Genomic DNA, 16466 nt, shown 5'->3' on the forward strand with positions numbered 1-16466 from the left:
AATCTCCAGCGATCGCTTCTGAATCCAGATCTCCACTGCACTAGGAAAATGTACTGCTGCTGTTTATCAGGCTGAACCTAAGGGGGGTTTTTTTGTGTTTTTTTTTTTTTTTTCCTCCTTTAACAGAACTCCAACGAGTTTGTCAAGCTGTAACATGTTTAACTCTTCCACTCTTGTCCCTAAAAGAAAGCTGTATATTCGTAATGTTTCCATGTTAAAACATGGATGAATGTTCAAAATATTTTAATATGTCAAATTTCATCTATATTAATAACAGTTTTTGAAGCACAATGGCTAGTAATGCAGTCAGTATCTTACAGGAGGCAATTTCAAAGGCAGTTCTCTATGTAGGGAAATTGATTTTGTTCTGCATTTCTAACACCGTAAATTGAAATACATTTAGGTTTTGATTCAGTTCAGTAAAGTCAACAGGAGGCTTGATAGGCTTCAGTGATTGTTGGATCAGACCATTAGAGATTGAGGCCCCAATTCAGCAATGTACATCGGTATATGAATAGCTTTAAGGATATCAGAAGTCAGTGGAACTATTCATATGCTTAAAGTTATGCATGCTTAAGTACTTCTCTGAATCAGACCCTACAGGATTGTCAGAGACTACATGCTGGGAGAATTTCTTTAACATCTTGGCAGACATTCAAACAGAGACCATCTCTAGGTAGCAGGTCTGGCAGTCCCTGTCAATACTATGGTTAAAACTATGCTTAAATGATTTTGCTAGTGCAGTTCTAGCATGGTTAGGTATATGGGGATTGTTGATGTGTAGGTAGAAGACAGATGTTGATATAACATCAGAGTTAAGGTTGTGTACCTATGAATGTCATAGTTTTCCATAATTATGCTTAAACTTTAACATTAATTTAGACTCGCCTGTCTTTCAGATGTTGTTTTTGTAATAACTGCAGTGTTTTGATCAAGCTCTTGAATTAAAAAGTTATGTGAATTCAGACCCTTATCTTAATATAGAATTTTGTCTGAGAAATTCCTTTAGTTTTATGATGAAGTGTCATGGTAAATGTTGATATCCCTCCAATGCAGACACTTTTATTCTCCAGTAGCTGTATAAATTAGATTGGGGTAGAATTTTCAAAAGTACCTAAATGAGTAACTTAGGCACCTATGTCCCATTTTCAAAAATGATTTAGGGGGTGATTTTTAGAAGCACAAATGGCAGTTAGATGATTTTCAAGGAGTCTTTCAAGAGACTTTGGATGTGTAAATGCTTAAGTCACTCTTGAAAATTGGATTTAGGAATCTAAGTCACTGAGGTGCTTTTGAAATGTTATATATATATATATATATAATGTCATAGATGACAGCTGTATTAACATACTTTTTGATACTTCAGAGTTCTTGAACTTCCTAATATGCTTCAGCTTTGGGCTTTGGAATTATATAAATTTTCTAAAGTCTGCTGAGAACTCAGATTGCTGATGTTTAAATTATCATAGTGAATAGCTTCAAAACTAACCATGTAAACTTTCCCAGAATTCAAAGCCCCTAGTTCTTCCTACTGTTGGGATGTGCCACCCAGTACAGCTTGGATGCACCATCCAAGTTGTACTTATGTTGCATCCCCAAGAGTCTGAATATTCAGAGTCCACCTCAGAGAACTCTGGTTACAAATAAGTAACCTTCATTTCTTCTTCAAGTGTACTCTGCGCATTCACATTCTTGAAGTGCACCAGCTGATGCAGCTTGGCCTCAAAGAACTCAGGGTACAAGTAAATAACCTTCATTTTTCACTCATAACTAAGACAAATTTGGACTATTAGACCAAACTGTTTTTGAAATAGTGCATTCCCAAAAAGTTAGATTTTTCTAAAAGTGAAATACCTCATTATTCAAAGTTTTGTATGTTGTCTGAGCCAATGTGTTGGTGCAATGGTGCCTTCTCTGGCCTGCGGGTCATTGGCACTTGAACTCATTTAGCCTGGCGGGCTGTTAGTCTATTACTGGTGCCCAGGGATCTGAAGACCCACTCCACTCTTAAGTCCGTCGGGGAGTTGATAGGGAAATCCATGCCCACCCACTCCACTGGGTTCCAGCTCAGGGTCCTCAAGCTAGATAAACCGTATCAGGGTTTGTTGTCTCCGGCTATGCCCTGAGCTCCTCCCTACTTTCCCTGGGATTTCTGCAGATTCTTTGGCCTGCTGTTCTGGGTGTCTCCTTCTTGGGTGTTGTCCCTGAGTGGCTCTTCAGCAGCTTGCTGGCAGGAGTTCCCTCCCCCAGGCCTTCTTACTCTTCTGATGGCCGCCCCACCCCTTTGCTTCCCAGTCCTTTTATCCTCCCAGCTAGGTTGAGGCTGCTAAGGAGCAATGACCGGCAGTGCCTGTGTTAACCTTTTGGTTTCTGGGCCAGAGGGGGGTACATATACCCTTTGACAATGTCCAAAATAGCTTGTCTGGTTAACCAGGTGCTTTTGTGCTGGGAAGTCACCATAAATGACACATTTTAGGAAAAAAAGGACTTTTTATTGGTGAAGAGAGAAAGCTTAGGTACACAACTGTGGGTAAATGGAACGTGTATTAAAATCTTAACTATGGAGTTGCTATTTTGGATTAATAGTAACTTAGTGTTTTTTCCCCGTCACTCTAGAGCTCTCAGTGTTTGTCTGGACCAAACTCCATAACCCATGATTTAACTGGCATTACTTTGAGAGATATAGTATCGTCACAACCCTCTGTGCTCAGAACCGCCTCACAAGAAGGTTTCCAAGAACTTAATCAGGAACAAAGAGAGCAACTCAGGGCTGAAATCAATGCAGTCAAGGCCAATTACAGGAGCAAGAATGGAGTATGGCAGTTTTTTCATATTATTCAATCCTAACATGTTTCCATTAGTTTTCACTCCTTGTCTGTATTTTTTCCTGTTTATAAATTATTTCTGCATTAATATTAAACTGAAACAGAGTAAAGCTAATGTGTAACGGTCGAAGACATAGTCTGACAAAATATGCCAGCAAGCTGACTGCTTCATATAGCTACATTATTCCTGTGTTTTTAATGTCTGGAGATAAGTTGAGTACTGTGTGTATAGTACATTTGAGATAAATATACTTTAGAATAATACTGACACATGTTGGAAAAGATCCGAAAGTTATTGCTGTTTATTTTCTCTTTTCAAGGAGGATGTTGCCCCTAGCCAATCAGGATTAACCAAGAACACTTTAATTATTAGTCAGTCCCACCTAATGACTGCACTTGAGGACACAAGGCCATCTGTAAGTCAAGATGACTGGAAGAATTTTGTTGAACTGTAAGTAGTAAATTATGTTACTAAATTTGTATAGAGTTGTTGTTGAATTTCATGCATGAACATTACATTTAGTTCAATCTTTCAAGACTTGTTTAATATCAGTGTTTTGTAAAATAACTGAATTATATTATAAATTATATAATCCCCACAGCAAAGTTAATCTTTTCAGCACTTCAGAACTATTAAACATTAATAAAATTAAATATGCGTAAGGGAAGCACAATTCACTAGTGTGTGTGTGTTTGAAGATTTGCATTATCTTCGCTGTTGTTTCTGCTTGTAGTTATTTTGATTGCATCTAGATATTAACTTGCTTAGATTTAGCTATTCCATTATTTAGACTATTTTATCTTATGGTTGATACCAATAATGCATGCTAGTGGATCATTCTTACTTCAGCTACATAATTGTCTACATAAATCCCACTATCGATAAAGGAAGTTACCTATTTACCTGAAGGGGACAACTGACCCTTAGAAAATGAAGGTAATTATGCACCTGATCCAAAGACTACTGAAGATGATGGAAACAATCCCATTTCTATCAATGGGCTTTGGGTCAGACCCAGTTTCTACTGTAAGTACTATCTACAGTAGCTACAAGAATAATAAAAAAATCTTCAATTAACTTAATCTATCTTTTTCATACGAATAGAACACGCTTCAATAGAACACGCTTCAGAAGCTCCATGTTATAACTCAGTTTTCTCAATTAGATTCCAAGTTACAGCTACATTATGTATAACTATATTGCTTTCTATAGCACCAAGAGATTCTTGGATCCCTGAGATCGCATGTTACATGAGCAAAGTGTTAAATTTCTTTGCTCATGAAAGTATAAAAAACATTCACATTTTTAGTTGTATTCATATTTTTGTTTGCAAAGTAAAACCTTAAATAATTTAACATGCAATTGAATTCTAATGTTTCAGAATACGCAAATAGTATTTTAAATATTTTAGAATCATCCTGCATCTATACCAGACAAGCAGTGGTTTCAGCTGCTTGTTACAGCAAGTAAGTCAGGTGTTTTGGTTTGGGAGGTGGTATTTTTGTCTCTACATTTTTTGTTCTTTTGAGTTTAATAACTTTAAAAAAGAGGAAAAATACAGAGAGAAAAGGAGCAGTTAATCTGGGGCAAAAGTTCTATAGCAATTTTTAATGTTTTAATCTGCATTTACTATATTCGCATCCATTGACATGGATATCATTGCTAAGTTAGACCTAATTTCATAGTGACCTGAGAAAGTTGAAACTGGGAGGGGGGAGTTGGGTGGTCTTGTGGGACTTTTTTTTGTTTTGTTTTGGGTCTGGTTGAAGAGGTGTTAAGTTCAGGCCCTTTTGGTGGGCTGCCCTAACACTGTACTTTGATCCCTGAGTTGATTATCTCTTAGAGAATAAACTCAGGGTCACTGCTTTTCAGAGCTTGGGAGTATAAGAATTTCCTCTCACAATCTGCTGGGAACTTCACAAGGATTTGGAATTACAGTAACTGAAATCTGTTGATCTAGCTAAGGATTCTGTGTAACATACATTTTGTTCTAGTAATCTTATATATCTGCAGTGTTGTTAATACAGAGTAAGAATGTCCCATCCTGTAGCAAAAATTATTGGAAGGGACTTTATAGGTAGAAATCTTTCATTAAGGTGAATCTATGACCACTCATAGTTTGTTCCTAACATTGTATAAAGAGGGTATTCTCTAAAATGTACAACTCGTGCGTTATTCATAGTCACACACACCTGGTTTGGTCTTCATTGGCATTGATGTGTAACTAATGAGGATTTTGAAAAGAATGATGGCATCTTATACTAATATGCTATTATTTATTTTTGTTTCTAGCTATGAGAATTTTCAGCATCCCAAGAAGAGGAAAGGGCAGAATGGAGCAACTTTCAGACCAGGACAAAAAGTGACTTTAGCGTAATAATTTTTCATGAGATTGTAATCACTAAATTGTAGCTTTAAATGTTAGATGTTTAAATTATAAGATCAGAATAAGATTTATATTCATATGGGTTTATTACTGCAGTGACTGAACGACAGGCTTCTTTGAAATTAATTTTAAGTGCTGTAAAATTATTTGACATTTTATTTTGGAAAAATGTGTCTTCCTACAAATTGGTATTAAACATTTTGAGACAACATTGGTTACAATGTGTCTAATTGCTTATCTGCCAATGAAGTCCAGATTTTGAACTTATCATTGTGCAGTTTTTGGAAGGAATTGATGGTTTTATCAAGCTGTCTTCTTCCTCACAACAAATATATATGGTGTTTTCTTCACAGCTGTTATACAGTTGTATATCTATAGTTGTAATGAAAACCAAATGGCATCTTAAGGTAGATTTACCAAAATTCTGTGTTCAGGAGAAGCATGGTATTTATACAACTTATATGGATAAATTTTAGTAACTAACAGTGGAAATATACAAATATATTGAGCTATGTATGTTATGGTCTTTATAAGTCTAAGTGGGAAACATTCTGCATGTTTATTGGTAGGTAAGTAGTCCAATATATTCTTTCAGATCAGCTATAGATGAATAGAATTAAAAACAAACCAAAATCTAAGTTTACCTTCTAAAGTAAGAAAACAGAGACAGGATAGATTTATTTTAAAAAAGTGAAAAGATGCTTTCATTTTCCAGCTAACTAATCTGAGAAAGCATTGAAATTCTAAATCGGAAGGGATGACCAAGTGGAGAACTGGGATATTGATAAGCATCAGAACATAGTAAATTGTCAGTAAAATGCTCTGTGGAGTCACCTTCATAGTCAGAGTATGTGTGTGTGTTTTTTTTTTTTTTTAATAGCATATTGTATTTCAGTGTCAAATATTGTACTGACAATCTTAAAATGAAAGCAAGTCTGCATCAGGCTCCACACTGAGATCCCCTTTCACCCTGCAGAATGAAACTAGGATTACATACCATGGCTTGCAAAGCTTTCATTAAAACTTAACAGTACATACTACTCTACTTCCTCCTCACTCTTTTTAATGAGGAAGTTAATAAATATAATAATGGTATTTTACTTCCTCTCTATCCTCCTCCACCCCCCCACCCCAAAAATTCTCTGAGCAAGAGAGCAAGTAGACTGTTACCGATGTGCTGTACTAACAGATGTAAAGATGGTTGAACCTTGATTGGAGCTGTGGGTAATACAGCCAGAGGTCACTATTAGCAATTAGCGGATATGAGATAATCTCTTCTTCACTAATCCTTCAATAATAACTAAAAACTAACAGATGGAATGAAGCATGTCTACAGACTATTTTATTCAGGTATATGATTATGGTATACAGGGGACATAAGAAACCCTTAGCCAGCCTGGGGAGAATTCCTCTGGTTCAGGCACTCATACCAGTCATAGGTAAGGCTAAGATTTAGTCGCAAGTATTTTTAGTAAAAGTCATGGACAAGTCATGGGCAATAAACAAAAAGTCACGGCCCCTGACCTGTCCATGACTTTTACTAAAAATACCCCTCACTAAATCTGAGGTGCTGGGGAGGAGGGAAGAAGTGCTCCCACTGATGCTTCTGCTCTGGGGGGCGCCCTGAGGGACATTGCTGCTTCCGGGGGGGGGCACTCTGAGCCCCGCCGCTGTTGGGGTGGCCTGGGCTCTGCTGATGCTACTGCTGGGGGGGCAGGGCCCCACTGCAGCTGCTCTGGGCATGGGGTGGCCTGAGGCCCCGCTGCTGTAGCTCCCAGACCGTTGCTGCTCTCGGACCACTGCTCCTGGGCAGCACCCGGGACCAGCCACCTGGGGCTGCCCGAGCAGCAGCTGGCTTGGCTGGCCCCTGGCCGACCCGGTTGCTCGGGCGGCCCTGGAGTCAGCCGCACCGGCTGCTACAGAAGTCACAGAGGTCCTGGAAAGTCACAGAATCTGTGACTTCCATGACCTCTTTGAAAGACTCGCAGCCTTAGTCATAGGCTGCCCTGTGCAGGCCTTCTCACAAAACCTAGCATATGAGGTATGCCAGGAATAATTCTCAGCTGCTGTGGGTTGTGAAACTACCCACAGGCAACCCAAGAATGAGCCCATATTTTTTTAAAGCATCTCTTAGCTGCTCTACTTTTCTCCAAGAGCCACACCAGCTCATGAACATAAAACTGGGGCATAGATTTGTTCATGTTCCCCTCTATAGAAGTAAAATGGTGAACAAGGATGCCAGTTAGTGACAGTTGGGATGGTAGTGTTTGTGATGTGTTCATTAGAACTAATCTGAGATCATGACACTAATTTCAAGTAGGCCACCAAAAGTCACTGGATAATAATGACATAATTAATCTATATTTGAACCACTGAGCTAAAGATGAAAGGGTCTGTGCCTCAATACTAATCCCTTATGTCACCCTGTGCCCCTGATGTGATATATAAAGCCGTGAAGTCAATTTTTTTACTGGGTGCTTATTATAAACTGTAAAAGTTGACTGTAAAAGTTAGGTTATCATTTCAATCCTCTGTTATCATCTGTCTTGTCAGCTGCAACTGAAATGTTCTCAATTGCCAGCCATTCTTTCTTAGTAGTTGATGGGTATCTAAAGAAACAAGAGCTAAATACAGACAAGGTTACATAAGTGCAAGGGATTGTTTTGTTTTGCTTCCTGGAAGCAAAATAGTTAAGGAAATGGTGTTTTGCATTGGATTTTTCAGTTAAGTCAGCACAAGATTTCCAATATGATCCCCCAAAAAAGAGAGCCATTGAACCAAATCCTGCATAGAATTCTTTGCCGGAGTAACACTGTCTGATTTTAGGAGAGGGTGGATTCTGGGAGTGGTTTAGAATCTCTAATTTATTTCTTTTACAGAATATTGATGATCTTAGCAGTAAGGGAATCTATCATTCAGCCAAGGACTGATCCTTCAATAATAACTAAAAACTAACAAATGGAATGAAGCATGTCTACAGACTGTTTTATTCAGCTGTATGATTATGGTGTATGGGGACATAAGAAACCCTTAGCCAGCCTGGGGAGAATTCCTCTGGTTCCGGCACTGCATACCAGTCATAGTTAAGGCTAAGATTTAGTCACAAGTATTTTTAGTAAAAGTCATAGACAGCTCATGGGCAATAAACAAAATGTCACGGCCCCTGACCAGTCCATGACTCTTACTAAAAATATCCCTAACTAACTCTTAGGTGCTGGCGGGGGGTGGGGCGCGGCACTCCCACTGATGCTTCTGCCTTGATCTGTTTCTAAAAAAAATCATTTTTCATATATAAAAACTGGTGTGAGAGATCAATTTTCTGTGGGTCACAGCAGAATAGCTGTTTTGTTACACATGTACCTAAACCAGTAAGTACCAGTCTCCGCAAAAATTTGCAACAAACAATGGATAAAAGGCAGGTCTTGTTCCTGTCTGCAGTATAGTTCCAATGTCACCTTCTCCCCCATGTTCACTCTGCATTGGTCAAGAAACCTTTAGATGATTTTAGTCGATTCAAGCTATTTCTGTTTTTAAATTCTCTTCTGTTTTTGGAGGTTAATCAAGGACAGACAGCACTGCTATCTGTAAGAGATCCATCCCATGCTCTGGTTATCTAATAGCCGCTAATCCCACGCTGCAGTTGTATAACATTTCCGAAGGAACTTCTAGGAAGTCACAGTAGCCTCCAAGTACTATGTAAAAAATATGTAACTAATACAACATGATCTTGTTTGGATAGTAGAGAGTTACAAGCCTCTTCGGTGCACAATATGGTTTTATTAGCTGCCAACGGCTCAGAAAAGTTACTCTTAGACAACTGCAGGGACAGAATTTCTCTGACACCCATTTGGATAGCAGTCAAAAAACACTCCAGTAGTCTGCATATTAAAAATGGATCAAAGACGTGTTCTAACGTTAACAGAAGAAAATTTCCTTAGCAAAAAACAGGTAATTTTAAAAAAACAAACAGAAGTAGTTTAAACCTGATGGAAAGTCTGTCCTCCATCCTGTGGCCTCACAGGAGAATTACTAGTCTAAATGCAGCAGCGTGCACCCCTTGTCTCATACTGAGTGACACTAGCTCTCATGATACTACTACTACTGTTCCCTTGCTCCATGCAGCACTGCCTGTGATAAACACTCCAAGCTTGCCTTGCCACATGTATGCTATGTGCAGAACAGAGAAACAAGCACAAATCAAAGACAGTGCTGCAAGGCCGCCTCACTGGTACTGGAGAAGCAACAGTCAGCAGCCCATTCAGTACCAACATTAGCAGCAGAACACATTGCTGGACATTTTAACTTAAAACCAACATCTTGTGACCCTCTAATGTCCATGAACCCTTGGGGAATTATTCCTGTCTATGCCTTCTTAAATCCTGGTAAACCCTCCTTGTAACTTCCATCACATTAAATTTTTCTCCTGGGCATGACAGTGTGACATTCCTCACGTATCCATCCTCCCCATGCACACTGACAGACTCACAGAAATACCTGTACCTACCTCCAGGGTGGATAAAAATCAATGATTTTTGTATAAAAAAATAAAAAAAAAGGATTTTTTTAATTCAAATTGGATTTTTTTTTGATAAAACGCTTTTTGAGGGAAAAAACCTATCTAAAGGTAGTTTTAATTAAGATACATTATAGCTCAAAGATATCTCATCATGAAATTGGGATTATAAATTCTAATTCTATACTATGAGACAATATATTCATGTTATGTTTAAGAAAAGTTTTGTAAATGAGTTCCAATAGTTCATGAATTAGGGACCCAATCTTATGGAGTTCCAGGGACTTTTGTATAGATTATTTAGGTTAATCTTTATCTACCCAATGGGACTCAGTGCTAAGTCTAGAAGATATCATCAGAGATGCTTAGTTTTGCAGTTCTCAAACTGTGGATGTGTGTATCCAGAAATAACATGCTTATTAACAGCAAAAATGTTTTAAATAAATAAATAATATATAGAGGTGAGAAATAACAGACCTCAACCCTATTGTCCCTCTGCAAATTTGTGTGCATGGAGTCAGTCCCTTGCCTCTCTCTAAAACTGCAAAATTTCAAAAAGTTCAGTGAATAGAAGATTGTTGAGGGTGGAACAGATCTCGATAAGGAGAAGAATTCTGAAGATAAATGTGAGATGGGAGGGACAGACAGTAGAAACAAAAGTGAAACTGTTTGAGCAACATATTCCAGAAGTCTTGAGATCTTTCTGAGTTTAGTGTTCATTGATTTCAGATCTACCATACCATTCTCTCACTAAAAGGGAAAACCTATAATGGCAGCAGGCTGTAAAAGAGACCCAGTTTGGGGCTCATCTATCTCTGAGTTGTGAAGAATATGTATTAAGGTTATAACAACCAACAAGAATGCATTTATGTATCAGAGGCGTAGTTGTGTTTGTTTTTGTGGATACAGACTATGAGGAGTCTGGTGGCACCTTAAAGACTGTGAAAGTAGAATGAATTATACTGAAATTATAATTCATTACAGAAATGCTACTTGAAGGGTTTGTTGAAATATAGTTGTCAGGAAGAGAAACATTAAGGAGTGTGAGACAATGGGTCCTCAAACTAATTAACTTAGAGCTCCTACTGAGCTAGGAGATTGGTAAAGGTTAGTATGCAAATAAGATATGTATGTATATTTGTCAGTTTCTCTTTCTTTTGTCTCTTATGTTAAATTGGCTTTGGCTTAGCTGTATAAATAAGTTATCTTGAACCTCAGAAAGGGGCTCACATCTGGGTGCATTAGCAAAGCGCTTTGCTAATAAACAGAGTGGTCTGACAAATTATGTGAGTCCTGAATCTGACTTTGACAATTTGGAGGTTCCACCGAGATAGCAACCGTCTTCACTGGGGCCGTGTGACTCCTGACTGTTCTTAGGACAGCCGTGGCAAGCCAGCACCTGGGCATTTGGCCCGAGCGGTCCTCCACCAGAACGGAAGGGTGCATGACCACAGTGAAGTCTACACCATCGAACCTGTTGGTTCCCACTCTGTTCTGGTAGGGATCCCGGGATCTGACATCAGGAATCTGGTCAGGTAATTATTTCTGTGTTTTGTCCGGACTGAGGACTGTCTTGTCTCTGTGTCTATCCGTCCTCCCTGTGGTGTGTTTGAGTCTGGGCACCATCTCCGTCTGGGGATCGGCTGACCAAAGGGTTCCTGTCCCCCCAGTCTGCGTGACTGAAATCTGCACAATCGCAGCCGCACCGCGCCTTGGGTAAAACCCTTGGTGTGAAAGCAAGGGTGATTGAGGCAGTAGCCTGTGGGCTTCTTTTGTGTGTTGCACCAGGCATCGCTCTGACGAACCCGACTTTCCTTCTTGTGTGATTGGTGTGTGAAGTCCTCCTGTATGGGTAACCAGACGTCTAAGTCAGGACAGTTCCCTAAAGGAACGCCGACTCAGTTTATGTATTTTAGGAAGAGTCCGGACTCCTGTAAATTTCTGGAAAAATGGTCTAGGCTAAGGGGGTCAGGTAGAGTAGCTACTACCACCACTACGCTTCTGTCCCCAGAAGCCTTTACAGCTATTCTGAGGGAAAATGGGCCCTTTTCCCACAGAAATGATCTATAAGGGACTGCTGCAGGCTGCAGGCGGAGAGAGAATCTGATCAAAATTGTTTGACTATTGAGTAATGTAATCAAAATCACTAAAGGATGTAAGGGGTTTCTATTGGAACTTAACTTGGCTGCTCCTGGTTGTGTCTAGTTGTACAAGATGGAAGTGTAATCGGGGTACAGTTGTGTAAAAGAGTAATCACAGTGCAAGGGATGTTAGGCAAAAGAGAATTTTGTGTGTGTGTATAGTGCTAAAATCTGAAGCTGTGTCTCAGCTTGTCAAGGTTCCTCCCCCACTCTGAACTCTAGGGTACAGATGTGGGGACCTGCATGAAAAACCTCCTAAGCTTATCTTTACCAGCTTAGGTCAAAACTTCCCCAAGGTACAAAATATTCCACCCTTTTGTCCTTGGATTGGCCGCTACCACCACCAAACAAATACTGGTTACTGGGGAAGAGCTGTTTGGACACGTCTTTCCCCCCAAAATACTTCCCAAAACCTTGCACCCCACTTCCTGGACAAGGTTTGGTAAAAAGCCTCACCAATTTGCCTAGGTGACTACAGACCCAGACCCTTGGATCTTAAGAACAATGAACAATCCTCCCAACACTTGCACCCCCCCTTTCCAGGGAAATGTTGGATAAAAAGCCTCACCAATTTGCATAAGTGACCACAGACCCAAACCCTTGGATCTGAGAACAATGAAAAAGCATTCAGTTTTCTTATAAAAAGACTTTTAATAGAAATAGAAGTAAATAGAAATAAAAAAAAAATCCCCCCTGTAAAGTCAGGATGGTAGATACCTTACAGGGTAATTAGATTCAAAACATAGAGAACCCCTCTAGGCAAAAACCTTAAGTTACAAAAAAGATACACAGACAGAAATAGTTATTCTATTCAGCACAATTCTTTTCTCAGCCATTTAAAGAAATCATAATCTAACACGTACCTAGCTAGATTACTTACTAAAAGTTCTAAGGCTTCATTCCTGGTCTATCCCCGGCAAAGACAGAATATAGACAGACCCACATACCCTTTGTTTCTCTCCCTCCTCCCAGCTTTTGAAAGTATCTTGTCTTCTCATTGGTCATTTTGGTCAGGTGCCAGCGAGGTTACCTTTAGCTTCTTAACCCTTTACAGGTGAGAGGAGATTTCCTCTGGCCAGGAGGGATTTTAAAGGGGTTTACCCTTCCCTTTATATTTATGACACAGCTATTACCTGAGAATAAACTTATAGCTTGGTACAGCAGAGAAACTATTGCAAACATGGTCTGTTGCACAAGAGCTGAAACTGAGGTACAGAACCTCATGAATTTCATAAATGACCAGTGAGTGGGATAATTCACTAGCCTGACTATAGAACAAAATAAGTGTAGCCTGGAGGTAATTCTTCTGTTTTTCCTGCAATTAGCAAGGAAATTTGTAAAAGAAAGTGGTATTATTATTAAGCAATAATCTGTCCCCACCAGGGGGGTGGAAATTGTTTCTTTTGTTTTTAGACTCTACAAGCAAGCTGGCGCCAGCGGAAGAATAACTCAGAATACCATGGATCTATGTTTTGTGTTGTTTGTCTGTGATGTTTGTCTTGTTGCTAGCATTGTTGTGTTTTAATGAACAGAAAACCTCATGACATGGGTGGGGGATGGCTTCAAAGGGCTGCTCTTGGGGGGGCGGGGTGTATGGGAATGCAAAAGGCTAACTCAGGAGAATCCCAAAATTCAGGGGCCACTGTTAGGATCTTGGGACAAAGACCGAGTAGACGTCTTAAAAGACAAACTCGGCCAACCTAAAACTAAATTGGCAAAAGGAGAGGTTGATTGTTTCATGCAGTGGTGGGAAGAGGCAAATTATAGGTGGACAGAATCAAAACTTGCCTCTCTCAAAGATTCTGGCTTCTATCCCACCAGATGCAACTCATTTTACTGTTGTTGATTTGTGCTCTGCTTTCTTTTCTGTCCTGGTTCACCCTGACTCCCAGTTCCTGTTTGCCTTTTCTTACAAGGGGCAACAGTACACATGGACCTCACTGCCCCAGGGGTATACTGAAAGCCCGTCATATTTTTCCCAAGCATTAGCCCGAGACCTTGCTGACCTTGTTTTCCCGTCCAGGTCCACACTAGTCCAATATGTAGATGATCTACTCCTCTGTTCCCCTTCATTGTCTGCCTCTGAAACTGACTCTTTAGTGCTCCTTACTGCCCTAGCAAATAAGGGTCACAAAGCTTCTCGCTCTAAACTACAACTCTGTCAAGCTTCTGTCACATACCTTGGCTTTCTCCTCTCCCAGGGTTCCTGTGCACTTTCTCCCACCCGCGTCCAAGCTATCCTTAGCTTTCCCCGACCCCGCTCCCCACGCCAGGTCCAGAAGTTTTTAGGCATGGCTGGATTTTGCAGACAATGGATTCCCCAATAAGCCTCCCTTGCAAAACCTCTCCAGGAACTCACTCGATTCTCTGTGCCTGACCCCATGCCGTGGCCCCCTGAGGCCAATTCTGCCTTTGTTTCCCTCAAACAGGTTTTGGCTTCTGCCCCTGCCTTAGGGCTGCCTGACTATTCTAAGCCTTTTACCCTTTTCTGCCACGAACAATCTGGGTATGCACTTGGAGTTCTCACTCAGATGCACGGAGAAAAGAACCGCCCAGTGGCTTATTTCTCTGCCACTTTAGACCCTGTTGCCCAAGGCTTACCCCCCTGCCTGCGTGCTGTGGCTGCTGCAGCGCGCCTAGTTGAAATGTCTGATTCCCTTGTTCTCCGCTCTCCTCTTACCCTCTTGGTCCCTCACTGACCTCACCCTGCTCCAAGACTCTGCCCCAGAAACCGAGAAAGAATCCTGGGTTGCCCAAGGTTGCTCTCTACATCCCGATTCCTTTTCGCGCTCACCTACTGGCGCCCTTGTAGCCCCCTTTTCACTCTACCCATCTCTGGCCGCCCTGCTACATGGTGTTTCGCATGTCGGAAAGGAGGGGATGGTCTCTGCTGTAACTAAGACAGGATGGTGGGCCCCCCCATTTTAGCTCTTTTGCAGCCTGCCACTGTGCAGCCTGTACCATTTGCCAAAGCCATAATATTGGTAAACCTGTAAAAGTGGCCCAGGGGTTCCGGGGCCTGCCTCAAGCACCGTTCTTGCACAAATGCCTAAGTGTCAACAATATGAATTTATATTGGTTATGGTATGTTTATTCTCCGGTTGGACTGAAGCCTTTCCTTGTCGCAAGGCTGACTCACTGTCTGTTGCCAAATGTTTGTTAAATCATATTATGCCTGCCAAGGGAATTCCTGCTACTCTGTCCAGTGATCGGGGTACACATTTTACTGGACAACTTGTTCAACACCTGGACCATATATTGCATATCAAACACCTGTTGCACTGTCCCTACCACCCACAGAGTGCAGGTGCAGTTGAAAGACGAAATGGTGTACTTAAGAATAAGCTTGCTAAAATTTGTGACTCTACAGGATTAAGCTGGCCAGTAGCCTTACCATTAGCCCTTATGGACATGAGATCCACTCCATCCCAAAGGCATAAATTAAGTCCCTTTGAAATTGTTGTGGGACGCCCTATGAGAGCTATGACTACCATTACTCCCGTTCTAGATTTGAACTTGACTCACAGTGCGCTCCTTCAGTATTGCAAGGGACTAATGCAAGCTGTAAGTCACTTCCATTCACAGGTTCGAGTCGCCTGGCCCACGGAACCCACCTCCGATGCTTGCCACAACCTCGAGCCAGGTGATTGGGTCTACGTACGGCACCATCATCGAAAGCACGCCTTGGAGCCCCGGTGGAAGGGTCCTCATCAGGTACTGCTTACTACACAGACGGCTGTTACACTATCTGGCATTTCAGCGTGGGTACATGCTTCACAGTGTAAGAAGGCACCATCCCCAGAGAACCAATCATCACCTCAGGACAACGCAGAGTCAATTTTGACTCCAGAAGAAGACGTAGAGGAACAGTCTGCAATACCTTACAATCTACGCTCTCGTAAGGGTTGCCAGAAGCAGACGCTGTTCCTTGGCTGCTGGTATCTTACGGTCTGGGGAGACCACAATGACAATTATTTTATCCAGCAGCAGGTGTGGATAGCTCAGACCCTTAATATTTCTAATTGCTGGGTCTGCAGCCACATCCCAGCCCACTCTCAAACTGGTGTTCCTGTCCTGGCTATCCCACTCAAGCTCCCAGACCTCACTGGAGGGCCCCGTCCGTTTAACAAAATATGGAACAGCAATGACACTTGGGAAGCGGTGGGAATAAATGCATCTAAATGGATAAGTGTGGTGGAGGGAAAAGGTCACTGGTGTTGGGTGTGTAATGGGACAGGGCTGGATCTGGGGAAAAGCCGTTGCCTTCAGCATATTGTGACCAGTGGTGTATGGGATTATTCAAACAAAACTAAAAAGTGGTGGGCCGGATATGGAGATATGAATTTTTTCTCAACCTGGGATCAAACAAAGAAATCAATCTCATGTTCCCCCTACAGGAACCTTAGTGAAAACAATACAATCTTTCAATGTCATGCAAATAACACCACTCCTCGTAAGGAGAATTATCCTGTACCCTTGGGGGATACTACTCCTCCTTTGCAAACACCTATATGACAAATGGGTGCAACCGACCCTTCCTGGCCTTAATAGGCCATCACTGGGTGTGTGGGACCAGAGCTTATACTGCACTACCAGCTAA

The 16466-nt window shown here is 41.1% G+C and overlaps 1 protein-coding gene across 2 annotated transcripts in view; it reads left to right on the forward strand.

Moving 5' to 3' along the window:
* The window catches only part of PEX1 (peroxisomal biogenesis factor 1), a 63415-nt gene extending 46949 nt beyond the window's left edge, over positions 1 to 16466 (forward strand). The window contains exons 22-25 of one of the 2 annotated variants that reach the window (XM_074945922.1): positions 2617 to 2814; positions 3146 to 3276; positions 5119 to 5199; positions 15452 to 16466. In XM_074945922.1, the coding sequence (XP_074802023.1) occupies positions 2617 to 2814; positions 3146 to 3276; positions 5119 to 5199; positions 15452 to 15710 (669 nt within the window). In that variant the 3' untranslated portion in view covers positions 15711 to 16466. Of the gene's footprint in view, positions 1 to 2616; positions 2815 to 3145; positions 3277 to 5118; positions 5320 to 15451 lie in introns of those variants that run through there. The other variant, XM_074945923.1, reaches the window with a different exon arrangement.

The sequence above is a fragment of the Natator depressus genome, chromosome 2, assembly GCF_965152275.1.
Source record: "Natator depressus isolate rNatDep1 chromosome 2, rNatDep2.hap1, whole genome shotgun sequence".
NCBI lineage: Eukaryota > Metazoa > Chordata > Testudines > Cheloniidae > Natator > Natator depressus.